Here is a 13,639-nt window from a genome sequence, read left to right as displayed (position 1 = left end):
TCAAAGGAATATGGCGCTGGCCCCATATGCTGGAGGTGGCGGGTTCAAACTCAGCCCTGCCAAAACTGCAAAAAAAGAGTAAATATTTTGGTGTGATATTAAATATAAGGAACCGATCAAAATTGAAGTGAATTCCCCCCTTCCCCCCCAATAATACCTCTAGATATACTCCAGGTTACCCTTAGATAATGGTAGACCTAGAGATAGAAATTAATACAATTTATTGTTATTCAAAGTTAATTACATTTTAATCTGGGTGTGGTGGCTCATGTTTGTAATCCTAGCACTCTGGGAGGCCGAGGTGGGTGGATTGCTTGAGCTCAGGAGTTTGAGACCAGTCTGAGCAAGAGTGAGACCCCATCTCTACTAAAAATAGAAAAACTGAGGCAAGAGGATCGCTTGAGCCCAACTTGAGGTTGCTGTGAGCTATGATGACACCATGGCCCTACCCAGGGCCGTGGAATGAGACTCTTGTATCAAAAACAAAAAACATTTTAGTCAATTCCTTTCCTGATCTGTTATCTTTAGTTTATCTCATTGTGTTTTTTTTTTTCTTTCCTTTTTTTTAAGTGCTGTAGCCCCTCTCCTTTTTGGTAGGAATAATGTTTTTTTTTTTCTGTAGAAATCTAGTCTCAAGAACTAGTCATTCCACTATTTTGTAAATATAGTAGAACATCTCTAATTGACCACCTTCCTGCATTGACCACTTAAGTTGACCCAATTTCCATAGACTGGACATGCACCATAGACAGTTATAGGTACAGTAGGCTTAGCTCCTTATATTGACCACTTCTGTACGTTGACCAGTTTGTTCCAGTCCCTTAGGTGGTCAACTTACAGAGAGAGGTTTTACTGTATTTTTAATCTAGTTATATTGATAAGTTTACATTTTGTAATGAAATGAGTGACAGATGTGTTTAAGTTGAAATACTGATAACAAGGATTTCTGAAAATTTGTACAATTTAGGATTAGATCATTGGAGAACATAAGCTGTTATGTCAAATTTGGGTTCAATTGGGCAAGGTTATTCTCTGAACTTCGCTTCCTTCTTACTGAGTGCTGTGTTTTTATACCATATAGGGCTGTGGTGATAACGAATTAATGCCTGCATCATAAGACAATGCTTATTGTGGGCTATCATATTCAAGACAGTGGAGTTTTTTTTTTATTACTCGAAATTGTTAAAGTTTTAATTACTTTATTTTTATTTATTTTTTTGAGACAGAGTCTCACTTTGTTGTCCTTGGTAGAGTGCTATGGTGTTATAGCTCACAGAAACCTCAAACTCTTGGGCTTAAGTGATCCTCTTGCCTCAGCCTCCCAAGTAGCTGGGATTACAGGCTCCTGCCACAATGCCTGCCTATTTCTGGAGATGGAGTCTTGCTCTTGCTCAGGCTGGTCTTGAACCTCTGAGCTCAGGGCAATTCACCCACCTTGGTCTCCCAGAGTGGTAGGATTATAGGCGTGAGCCACTACGCTCAACCTCCAGCCCAAAAATTTTTAGTTTTTGAAAATTATTTTAAGTTGTTATAAAATACACATAACATAAAATGTATTGTATTAACCATTTTTAAGGGGATGGTTCAGTGGCATTTAGTATATTTACATTGTTGAGTAACCATCACCATGATCTGTCTTCAGAAGTCTTCATCTTGAAAAACTGAAATTCTGTTCATAAGTAATAACTCTCCAATGTCCCCTCTAGCAACTCCTGGCCGTCATCATTCTACTTTATGTAAATTTTACTATTTTAGGTACTTCATATGAATGGAATTACCAGTAATTTTTTTTTTTTTTTGTTATTCCTCTCTCCCTTCCTCCCTTCCTTTCTCTTTCCCCCCTGTCCTTCGCTCTTCTCCCCTCCCCTCCCCTCCCCTTCCCTTCCCTGCCCTTATACTAAGTTCATAGTCTAGGACTCACTAGTGTAAATGATGTTCCCTTCCCTTCCCCTCTTTCCCTTCCCCTCCCTCTTCCCTTCCCTTCCGTCTTTCCTTCCCCTCTTTTCTGTCTCTCTCCCTTTCTTTCTCTCTCCTACAGCCTATTTTTATTTATTTGTTTATTTATTATTATTATTTTTGTTTGTTTGTTTATTTTGGGCCGGGGCTGGGTTTGAGCCCACCACCTCTGGCATATGAGCTGGTGCCCTACTCCTTTGAGCCACAGGTACCACCCTATTTATTTGTTTATTTAATTTGAGACAGAGTCTCACTTTGTCACTCTCGGTAGAGTGCTGTGGCATCATAGCTCACAGCCACCTCAAACTCTTGGGCTCAAGCGATTCTCTTGTATCAGCCTTCCAAGTGGTTGGGACTACAGGCGCCTGCCGCAGTGCTCAGCTATTTTTAGAGGCTATTTTTAGAGCCACAACACCTGGCTAATTTTTGTTGCAGTTGTCATTGTTGTTTAGCTGGCCTGGGCCGGGTTGGAACCTGCCACCTTCAGTGCATGTGACTGGCGCTGTAACCACTGTGCTATGGGTGCCGAGCCTTAACCATATTTTTCTAATCATATTTAATCTAAACCCTGGTAGTAAGGTGTCTGGCTCATCTCTAATGTTTTTCATGTAGCAATTCATAGGAAACCATTTTAATCTCTTCCAATTATTATAAATGCAATTATTTCAGAATCATAGGCCCTATTCAACCTGCACATGATAATTTTTGTTAATTCCTTTAAATGCATTTCATATTTTCATAGTTATTTAAGCTTTGGAATCTCAGTGTGTTGATTTCCTGACTAAACTTACCTTGAGATTTAGAAATACCTTCTTAATATATTTTGGTGGACTTATATTTCTTTAGTTGCAAAGGAGCAAGCTATTCTGTAGATTGCACTTATTATTTTTTTCTCTGTGAACTGCTATGAATTTGGCTATTTATCTTAAACTTCTAAATAAAGAGAACATTTTGGGAGCCTTTTGTCATCTTGTTATATTTATTATAAAAATCTCACTTTTTTTTCTAGTGGAAAAGAAGCTTAAGAAATAAAGTCATCTCTCGAGATCATAAATTAAAAAAAATTGTCCATGGGTGCACTGTCACTTCCAAGTTATCACCAGAAAGGTAAGATAGACGTGTGTGTGACATTGAATGGGCTTATACTGTGTATAGTGTCACCATGGATGATTCATTTCAGTTCTTTGAGTCTGAATTACCACAAGTTTAAAATAGAAGAGTTGAACTCAGTATCCTCTAAGATTACTTCTAAGCTCTTTCTGTGACTCTAAGTCATCTTAACTCCTTGGTTTTGTACATTTGGAACATCTTGATAAACTTTTTACTGATAATACAAGAGTCATACATAGACTGATGAGCATCTGCTTGAAGCATTTGTGGTCACCAGTGAAAAAAATGCTGGAACATTCAATTGCAATTGAATTTGTTTTGGAAAAGAATGTAGAGCATTTTAGAATTAGACATCAGTAAATGATTAGAAAGTTGTTGTTTTACAATCAAAAGGTATATTGTGTTTTCTTTCTTCCTTCTTTTCTTTTTTTTTTTTTTTTGAGACAGAATCTCACTTTTGTTGCCCCAAGGCTAGAATGCCATGGTGTCATAGCTCAAAGCAACCTTAAACTCCTGAGCTCAAGTGATCCTCTTGCTTCAGCCTCCTGAGTAGCTGGGACTGCAGGTGTCCACCACAACACTTGGTTAGTGTTTCTATTTTTAATAGAGACAGGGTCTTACTTTTGCTTAGGTTGGTCTCAAACTCCTGAGCTCAAGCAGTCCAGTGCTAGCTAGGATAATAGGCACCTGCCTGAGCCTCCCAGAATGGTAGGATTATAGGCATGAGCCACCATGCCAGGCACTTGGTTTTCTAAATATGTGTCAATTTCCGGTAATTATAATTTTTGCTTTATTATTGTCATTATCTTTCCATTCACTATGCTAAAATAGAAAACATGGCAGTGTGCTAAAATAGTCAGGTGTTGTGGTGGGTGCCTGTCATTTCATCTACTCGGCAGGCTGAGGCAAGAGGATCACTTCAGCTCAGGAGTTTAAGGTTGCTGTGAGCTGTGAAGCCACGGAACTCTACCAAGGGCAAACAAAGTGACACTGTCTCAAAAAAAAAAAAGTAAAGATGCTATGGCTCAGCACCTGTTGCTCAGTGGTTAGGGCACCAGCCACATACACTGAGGCTGGAGGGTTTGAACCCGGCCCAGGCCTGCTAAACAACAATAACAACAACAAAATAGCTGGCGTAGTGGCGGGCGCCTGTACTCCCAGCTATTGGGAGGCTGAGGCAAGAGAATCACTTAAGCCCAAGAGTTTGAGGTTGTTGTGAGCAGTGATGGTGTGGCACTCTACTGAGGGTGATGTAGTGAGACTTGGTCTCAAAAAATAATAATAATAATAAAAAAAATGCTATGATGGGACAGTGCCTGTGGCTCAAAGGAGCAGGGCGCCAGCCCCATGTGCTGGAGGTGGCAGGTTCAAACCCAGCTCTGGCCAAAAAATGCAAAAAAAAAAAAAAAAAAAAAAAAAGATGCTTTGATGATGCTTTAATTTTTTTTTTTTTTTAGATAGGTTTCACTTTGTTGCCCTTGGTGGAGTGCTGTGGCTTCATAGTTCACAGCAACCTCAAACCAGTGAAAAAAATGCTCAAAATCTTGAGCTCAAGCGATTCTCTTGCTTTAGCTCCTGAGTAGCAGAGACTACAGGTGTTTGCTACAATGCCTGGCTTTTTTTTTTTTTTTTTTTTTAATTTGCAGTTTTTGGCTGAGGCGGAGTTTTAACCTGCCACCTCTGGTGTATGGGGCCGGTGCCCTACTCCTTTGAGCCACAGGCGCTGCCCACCTGGTTAGTTTTTTAGAGACAAGGTCTCACTTTGGCTCAGTCTGGTCTTGAATCTGTGAGTTCAGGCAGTCCACCTGCTTCCGGCTTCCAGAGTGCTAGGATTACAGGTGTGAGCCACCGGGCCTGGCCTGATGCTTTGATTTTTAGAACAACCACAAAGTCAGTTTGCAGACTTGATTTGTTTAAAACTTCATATTAGGCTGTGTGGAGTGACTCATGCCTGTAATCTTAACACTCTGGGAGGCCGAGGTGGTTGGATTGCCTGAGCTCATGAGTTCAAGACTATGCTGAGCAAGAGTGAGACACTGTCTCTAAAAAATAGCTGAGCGTTTTGGTGGCAAGAGAATTGCTTCAGCCCAAGAGTTTGAGGTTGCTGTGAGCTACCATGGCACTCAATCCCAGGGCAACTGAGTGAGACTCTGTCTCAAAAGAAAAAAACAAAAAAATCCCTTTACATAAAAAATTATGTTTGATTTGAGAAAAGGAATGCTAGAAGTAAAAGAATCTATTTACTTATCTATCTATTAATTATTGAGATAGAGTCTTACTTTGTTGTCCAGGGTAGAGTACAGTGGTGCCATCATAGTTCACTGTAGCCTTAAACTCCTGGGGTCAAGTGATTTTCCTTTCACAGCCTCCTTAATAGGTGGGACAACAGGTGCACATCACATGCAGCTAATTTTTTCCATGTTTTGTAGAGGCAGAGTCACACTATATTGCCCAGGCTGGTCTCGAACTCCTGACCTCAAGTGATTACATATGTGCTAGGATATGTGCTAGGATTAAAGTTGTGAGACCCTACTCCCATCCAGGAATAAAAAAAAAAAAATTGTTTTTAATTTATAAAGAAGAGAGATTTATTTGGCTCATGGTTCTGCAGGCTGTATAAGAAACATGGTGCCAGCATCTGCTTCTGCTGAGGGCTTTAGAGAGCTTCCAATCAATGTAGAAGGGGAAGGGGGAATAGGCTTATAACATATCAAGAAAGGAGGAAGAAGGGAGATTAGGGGAAGGATCCATGCTCCTTAAACAACCAGCTCTGATGTATCCAAATTTTTTAATTAAATCCATTACATTTTTTGAAAGGTTTACATACATTTAAGATTGCTTCATTTTGCTGGACGCGGTGGCTCACACCTGTAATCCTAGCACTTTGGGAGGCTGTGGTGGGTAGACTGCCTCAGCTCAGGAGTTTGAGACCAGACTGAGCAAGAGTGAGATCCCTGTCTTTAAAAAATAGCTGGGCATTGTGGTGGTTGCCTATAGTCCCAGCTACTTGGGAGAGTGAGACACTTGAGCCCAAGAGTTTGAGGTTGCTCTGCACTATGATGCCATGGCATTCTACCAAGGATGACAAAGTGAGATTCGGTCTCAAAAAAAAAAAAAAAAAAAATTTTAGTGTCTTCCTGTTACCAACTAGGTTGGGCAAACACAATGATGTTTTTGAAATATGGGTGGTTTGTGATGTCTGTCTAATTAATAATTTCAATGGGTTCGATTTATAACAAAACCAAAAATATCCTTATAACTTGAAAGCAGCACCATTTCAGTTATGTAGTGTTTCTCAAAGATCAGACTGCTTGTACCTGAATTATGAATTCTGCTAGCTAAATGTAAAGATTTTTATCCTCATCTTTGTCCTATTAAATCAGAATATCTGAGAATGAGGCCTGAGAAAACTATGAAATAAATATGCTTCCTGGATGATTTTAGCAACACTAAATTTTAAAAACCACTATCAGAAGTTAAGCAAGCTAAGCAGTTATTGAATTAGACTAAAACTTTTTTTCCAAGTATGGTAAGTCAATTCTTACTGATCGAGGTGGTTCTGTAAAGTCACCACCGACACTTAGTGCATACTGAACTCTTTGTCTAAGGAGAAATACAGTAGGTTCCTGAGTCTCTGCTCACATTTTTCTTTTTTTAGAGACAGAGTCTCACTTTATCGCCCTCAGTAGAGTACCGTGGCGTCACAGCTCACACCAACCTCAAACTCTTGGGCTTAGGCGATTCTCTTGCCTCAGCCTCTCAAGAAGCTGGGACTGCAGGCACCCGTCACAACACCCAGCTATTTTTTGTTGCAGTTTGACTGGGGTCAGTTTTGAACCTGCCACCCTCAGTATATGGGGCTAGTGCCCTACTCACTGAGCCACAGGCGCTGCCCTCTGCTCACATTTTTGTCAATCTTTTTTTTTTTTTTTTTGAGACAGAGTCTTACATTGTCATCCTTGGTAGAATGCCATGGCCTCATGGCAACCTTCAACTCTTGCCCTCAAGTGATTCTCTTGTCTCAGCCTCCCTAGTAGCTAGGACTGCAGGTGCCCGCCACAGTGCCCAACTATTTTTAGAGACTGAGATCTTGCTCTTTTTCAGACTGGTCTCCAACAGGTGAGCTCAGGCAACCCACCCGCCTCAGCCTCCCAGAGTGCTAGGACTACAGGCGTGAGCCCACCATGCCCTGCCATTTTTGGTAATCTTAATTCCATTGGCATTTATAGGTTTATGTGCCAGCATCCTTGTAAAATAAGCTAGGCTGATAGGATTAAAAACCTGCTTTCCCACATAACCCCTTTTTTGTATAAACTTAGAAGATAATATTTTCTTTCACTAATCATTGTCCTCAACGTATTATTTCTGACTTGTTTTATTTTTCTTTTTAGTTGACATGCAATAATGTACATATCAATGGGATGCACAGTGATATTTTGATTTGTATAAGCAATATGTAACAATCAAATCAGTATAATTACCATTTAATCACCTCAAATATTTATCATTCCCTGGTGTTATGAAATCCAAAATTTCTTGTAGCTTTATGAAAATATAAAATAAATTATAGTTAACCATATTCACCTTCACATGAAATCTATAACCCAGTTATAACCCAAGAATAGGGGAAAGGGGAAAGGGAGAGGAGGGAGGGGTGAGGTGGGCGGAGGGAGGGTGATTGGTGGGATCACACCTGCGGTGCATCTTACAAGGGTATATGTGAAACTTAGTAAATGTAGAATGTAAATGTCTTAACACAATAACTAAGAAAATGCCAGGAAGGCTATGTTAATCAGTGTGATGAAAATGTGTCAAACAGTCTATGAAGCTAGTGTATGATGCCCCATGATCACATTAATGTACATAGCTATGATTTTTTTTTTTTTTGGCCAGGGCTGGGTTTGAACCCACCACCTCTGGCATATGGGCTGGTGCCCTACTCCTTGAGCCACAGGTGCCGCCCTACACACCTATGATTTAATAAAACAAAAAAAACAAAATGAGCCCATGGAAGTAGAGGGTAGAACTGTACATATTAGAGGCAAGGAAGGATCAGGAAAAGAGGAAGAAGGAGAGATGCCTGCTTGACAGACACAAAATTCCAGCTAGATTGGAGGGCTGTGTTCAGGCTCAAGCGGCTAAGGTGCCAGCCTCATACACCTGAGCTGGCAGGTTTGAATCCAGCCCAAGCCCGCCAAACAACAATGATGGCTGCAACCAAAAAATAGCTGGGTGCTGTGGTGGGCACTTGTAGTCCCAGCTACTTGGGAGGCCGAGGCAGGAGAATTGCATCAGCCCGGAAGTTGGAGGTTGCTGTGAGCTGTGATGCCATGGCATTCTATCCAGGGCAACAGCTTGAGGCTTTGTCTCAAAAACAAAACAAAACAAAACAAAACAAAACAAAAAAGAAGTTCCCAGGTGTGAGAAAGAATATGCAGTATTTATCTTCCTTGCTTAATTGCATTGCTTAAAATAATGATCTCCGGACTCATCATGTTGCCATCTAAGACAGAATTTCATTCTTTTTTTTTTTTTTTTTTTTTTTTTTGTTTTGGCGGGGGCTGGGTTTGAACCCACCACCTCTGGCATATGGGGCTGGCACCCTACTCCTTTGAGCCACAGGTGCCACCAGAATTTCATTCTTTTTTATGGCTGAATAGTATTCCAACGTATGTGTATGTATGTATGTGTGTGTGTGTGTATCATATTTTCTTTATTCATCTGTTGATGGACATTTTGTTGATTGCAAATTGTAGCTATTATGAACAGTGCTGCAGTAAACAAGGAGTGCAGTTATCCCTTTGATACACCTTTTTCTTTTCCTTGGATATATATCTAGTAGTTGCATTACTGGATTATATGGTAGTTCTATTTTAGTTTTTTGGGAAACTTTCATACTGTTTTCCATAATGGCTGTATTAATTTACATTTTCACCAATAGTGTGTAAGTGCTCTCCTTTCTTTGCATCATTGCCACCAATAGTTATTTTTTCTCTTATTTGATAACCATTCTAATGGGGGTGATAAAATATCTCACTGTGGGTCTTTTTTTTAATGTTAACTGAATCTTTGTCTTTTATTTCAAAATATTAAGGGGTTATAAATGTTACTGTTACATGGATAGCTTTTATAATGCTTACATCGGGGTTATTGGTGTGCCCATCACCTGAATAGTGTTCATTGTACCTGACGGGTAGATTTTAACCACTCCATCCTATCCCATCTCCCATCCTGATTTCCAGGGATTTTTTCTTCTCTCAGTGCCCATGGGTACCCATCAGTCAGTTCCGAATTATTTGAGAGTATGCATGGTGTTTGTTTTTCGATTCCTGAGATACTTCACTTTGGATAATGTTTTCCAGTTCCACCCAAATTACTGCAAAAGACATTAATTCATTTCTTTTTATGACTGAGCAGTACCCTGTGGTATCTGTATGTATGTGTATGTGTGTATATATCTTCCACATATTGTTAATTTACTCACAAATTGATGGGCACTTGGGTTGATTTCACATCTTTGCAATTGTGAATTGTGCTGCAATAAACATTCACGTGCATATATCTTTTTGACAAAATGACTTCTTTTCAGCAGATACCCAGTAATGGCATTTCTGGATCAAATGTTAGGTCTATTAGTTCTTTGACCTGTTTTCCACAGAGCTTGTACTAAGTTACAGTCCCACCAACAATGTGTAAGCATTCCTCTCTCTGTACCCACACTAGCATCTATTGTTTTTTTACTTTTTAATAATACCATTCTCTGGCTTGGTGCCTGTAGCATGGTGGTTTCCGCACTGGCCATATGCATCGAGGCTGGCGGGTTTGAACCTGGTCCAGGCCAGCTAAACAACAGTGACAGCTGTAACAAAAAAATAGCCAGGCTTTGCAGTGGGCGCTTGTAGTCCCAGCTATTTGGGAGGCTGAGGCAAGAGACTTGCTTAAGCCCAAAAGTCTTGCTTCAGCCTCCCACTAGCTGGGACTACAGGTGCCCGCCGCAACGCCTGGCTATTTTTTTGTTGCAGTTGGCCCTGGCCTGGTTCGAACCCACCAGCCTTCATGTATGTGGCTGGTGCCGTAACCAACCTCAGCCTCTTGAGCTCAAGCAATCCTCTTGCCTCAGTCTGTCAAGTAGCTCAGACACATTCCCAGCTAAGTGCAGAAGCCCTTTAATTTAATGAAGTTTGGGCAGCGCCTGTGGCTCAGTTGGTGGGGTGCTGGCCCCATAAACCGAGGGTGGTGGGTTCAAACCCGGCCCCGGCCAAACTGCAACCAAAAAATAGCCGGGCGTTGTGGCGGGCGCCTGTAGTCCCAGCTGCTCGGGAGGCTGAGGCAAGAGAATCGCTTGGGCCCAGAAGTTGGAGGTTGCTGTGAGCTGTGTGAGGCCACGGCACTCTATTGAGGGCCATGAAGTGAGAGACTCTGTCTCTACAAAAAAAAAAAAATAATAATTTAATGAAGTTCCATTTATTTGCTTTTATTGTTGCTGTAATTGCCTTTGGGGTTTTTGTCATAAATCCTTTGCCTAGGCAGATGTCTAGAACAGTTTTCCTACATTTTCTTCTAGAATTTTTTTATAATTTCATGCCTTACATTTACATCTTTTATCCATGTTTAATTAATATTTATATGTGGTGAGAGATAGCTGACCTACTTCATTCTGCAATTGGCTATCCAGTTTTTCCAAGACCATTTGTTATCTAGGGCTTCCTTTCCCCAGTGTATATTGTTAGCTGCTTTGTCAAAGATCTGTTGGTTGTAGGTAGATGGTTTTATATTTGATTCTCTATTCTATGCCATTGGTCTGTGTCTCCACTTTTGTACCAATACAATTTTGTTTTGGTTACTGTAGCCTCAAATGTAATTTTAAGTCTGGTAATGTGATGTTTTTAGATTTATTCTTTTTGCTTAAGATTACTTTGGCTATTTGGGCTCTTTTTTGGTTCCAAATGAAGCATAAACTTATTCTAAACCTGTGAAATATGTTTTGGTATTTTGATGGGGATTGTGTTGAGTCTGTAAATCACTTTGGATAGTATGGACATTTAAATGTTGATTTCTACCAATCCATGAGCATGAGGTTGTTTTTGTAGCATCTGCAATTTCTTTCATCGGTGTTTCATAGTTTTCTTTTAGAGATTTTTCTCCTTTGTGCGTAAGTATATTTCTAAATACTTTATTTTCTTTGTATCTATTGTGAATAGTATTGAGTCTTTGATTTGACTTTCAGCTTAAGTGTGATAGTTAGCTTATGTTAATGTTAGTTAACATAACATAATTAGTTAATGTTAGTTTATAAAAATATTCCTGAGTTGTGTAATTGATTTTTGTAACTTGAGACAGTGCTAATTTATTTATCAATTCTAGGACTCTTTTGGTGGAGTTTTTGGGATTGTCTAGATACCAGCTCATATTATCAGTGAAAAGTCATAGTTTTACTTCTCTTCCCCAGTTTAGATACCCCCCCCCTTTTTTTTTTTGGAGGTAGAGTCTTACTTTGTCACTCTTGGTAGAGTGCTGTGGCATCATAGCTCATAGCAACCTCCAACTCTTGGGACTCAAGCAATTCTCTTGCCTCAGCCTCCCAAGCAGACTCCAGGCACCTGCCACAATGCCCTGCTATTTTTAGAGACAGGTCTGGCTCTGGCTCAGGCTGGTCTCAAACTTGTGAGCTCAGGCAATCCACCTGCCTTGGCCTCCCAGAGTGCTAGGATTACAGACCATGCTGGGCCTGGATACCCTTTATATTTTTCTCTTGCCTGATTGCTCTGACTAGGACTTCCAGTACTATGTTGAATAGAAATGGTAAGAACATTTGTCTTGTTCTCGATTTTATTTTATTTATTTATTTAATTATTTTTTGAGACAGAGTTTCACTATGTTGTCCTCGGTAGAGTGTAAGTAGCTGGTACTATAAGTGCCCACCACCACATGCAGCTATTATTAGAGGCTGGGTCTCGCTGTAGCTCAGGCTGGTCTGGAACTCGTGAGCTCAGGTAATCCACCTGCCTTAGCCTTCCAATGTGCTATATTTATTTATTTATATATTTACTTACTTATTTGAGGCAGAGTCTCACTTTTTTGCCCCTGGTTGAATGCCCTGGCTTCATACCTCACAGCCTCAGACTTGGGCTAAGCCTCCTGAGTAGCTGGAATTATAGGCACCCACTACAACACCTTGCTATTTTTAGAGAAGGGGTCTTTCTCTAGCTCAGGCTGATCTCAAACTCATGAGCTCAGGCAATCCACCTGCCTTGGCCCCCCAGAATGCTGGGATTACAGACGTGACCCACTGTACCCTGCCTATTTGTTTACTTATTGAGAATACAGGAGACTGAAAATGGTTGAATATCTTTAATAGCACTTTTTTCCCTGCCTTTTTTTTTTTTAACTGCCATTTGTTTTTATTGTTTTGAACATGATTGCAGAGGGATCGTCAACTCTGCTTTTACTGGTATCTGCTAATGGAACCCTTTTTTGATTTTCTTTCCTTGTGGTATGCTGACACATTAAAGAATTCCAGTTATTTTGTTTTATTTTTTTGCTTTTATTAAATGATAACTGTGTACATTGATGCATTTATGGGGTTCAGGTATAATGTGACATGCTTACATTGAATTGATTAACACATCTATCACAATTATACTCTTTTCATTTATTTTTTGTATTCTTTTTTTTTTTTTGAGACAGAGTGTCACTATGTTGCCCTTTAGAGTGCTGTGGCGTCATAGCTCACAACAGCCTCAATCTCCTGGGTTTAAGCGATTATCTTGCCTCTGCCTCCCAAATAGCTAAGACTATAGGCGCCTGCCACAACACCTGGCTATTGTTTTTTTTTTTTTGAGACAGAGCCTCAAGCTATCACCCTGGGTAGAGTGCTGTGGCATCACAGCTCACTGCAACTTCCAACTCCTGGCACAAGTGAGTCTCCTGCCTCTGCCTCCCAAGTAGCTGGGACTGCAGGCACCTGCCACAACACCTGGCTATTTTTTGGTTGCAGCCGCCATTGTTGTTTGGCGGTCCAGGCTGGATTCGAACCTGCCAGCTCAGATGTATGTGGCTGGTGCCGTAACCACTATACTATGGGCGCCGAACCCCCTTTTCTTAATAGTTTTGAAATGTACCATTGCATCATGCACATTAGGTGAGGTCCCCCAAATATCTTCCCTCCTCCCGCCTTCCCCCACCTTCCCTTCTAATTTCTGGACTATAGTTATGTTTTACCATTCATATGAATGTGTAGGTGATTATGTATTTATTTAATAGTAATATTGAGTACATTGGATACTTTTTTTCCATTCTTGAAGATACTTTACTAAGCAGAATATGTTCCAGCTCCATCCAGGTAAACATAAAAGATGTGAAGTCTCCATCTTTGTGTTTTTTTTTTTTTTTTTTTTTTTTAGAGACAGAGTCTCACTTTATCGCCCTCAGTAGAGTGCTATGGCGTCACATAGCTCACAGCAACCTCCAGCTTCTGGGCTTAGGCGATTCTCTTGCCTCAGCCTCCCAAGTAGCTGGTACTATAGGCGCCTGCCACAACGCCCAGCTATTTTATGTTGCAGTTTGGCCGGGG

The 13,639-nt window shown here is 40.5% G+C and overlaps 1 protein-coding gene across 6 annotated transcripts in view; it reads left to right on the top strand.

The window, feature by feature from the left end:
• SENP7 (SUMO specific peptidase 7) overlaps positions 1-13,639 on the top strand; it is a 183,558-nt gene that overhangs the window by 55,435 nt on the left and 114,484 nt on the right. For all 6 annotated transcript variants that reach the window (XM_053565518.1, XM_053565522.1, XM_053565521.1 and 3 more), the window contains one exon: positions 2,966-3,063. In XM_053565518.1, coding sequence (XP_053421493.1) covers positions 2,966-3,063 — 98 coding nt within the window. The remainder of the gene's footprint in view (positions 1-2,965; positions 3,064-13,639) is intronic.

Source organism: Nycticebus coucang, chromosome 16 (assembly GCF_027406575.1).
Source record: "Nycticebus coucang isolate mNycCou1 chromosome 16, mNycCou1.pri, whole genome shotgun sequence".
Classification (NCBI taxonomy): Eukaryota; Metazoa; Chordata; class Mammalia; order Primates; family Lorisidae; genus Nycticebus; species Nycticebus coucang.
The sequence above is the reverse complement of the archived record's forward strand: the minus strand, read 5'-3'. Positions and strand labels throughout refer to the sequence as shown.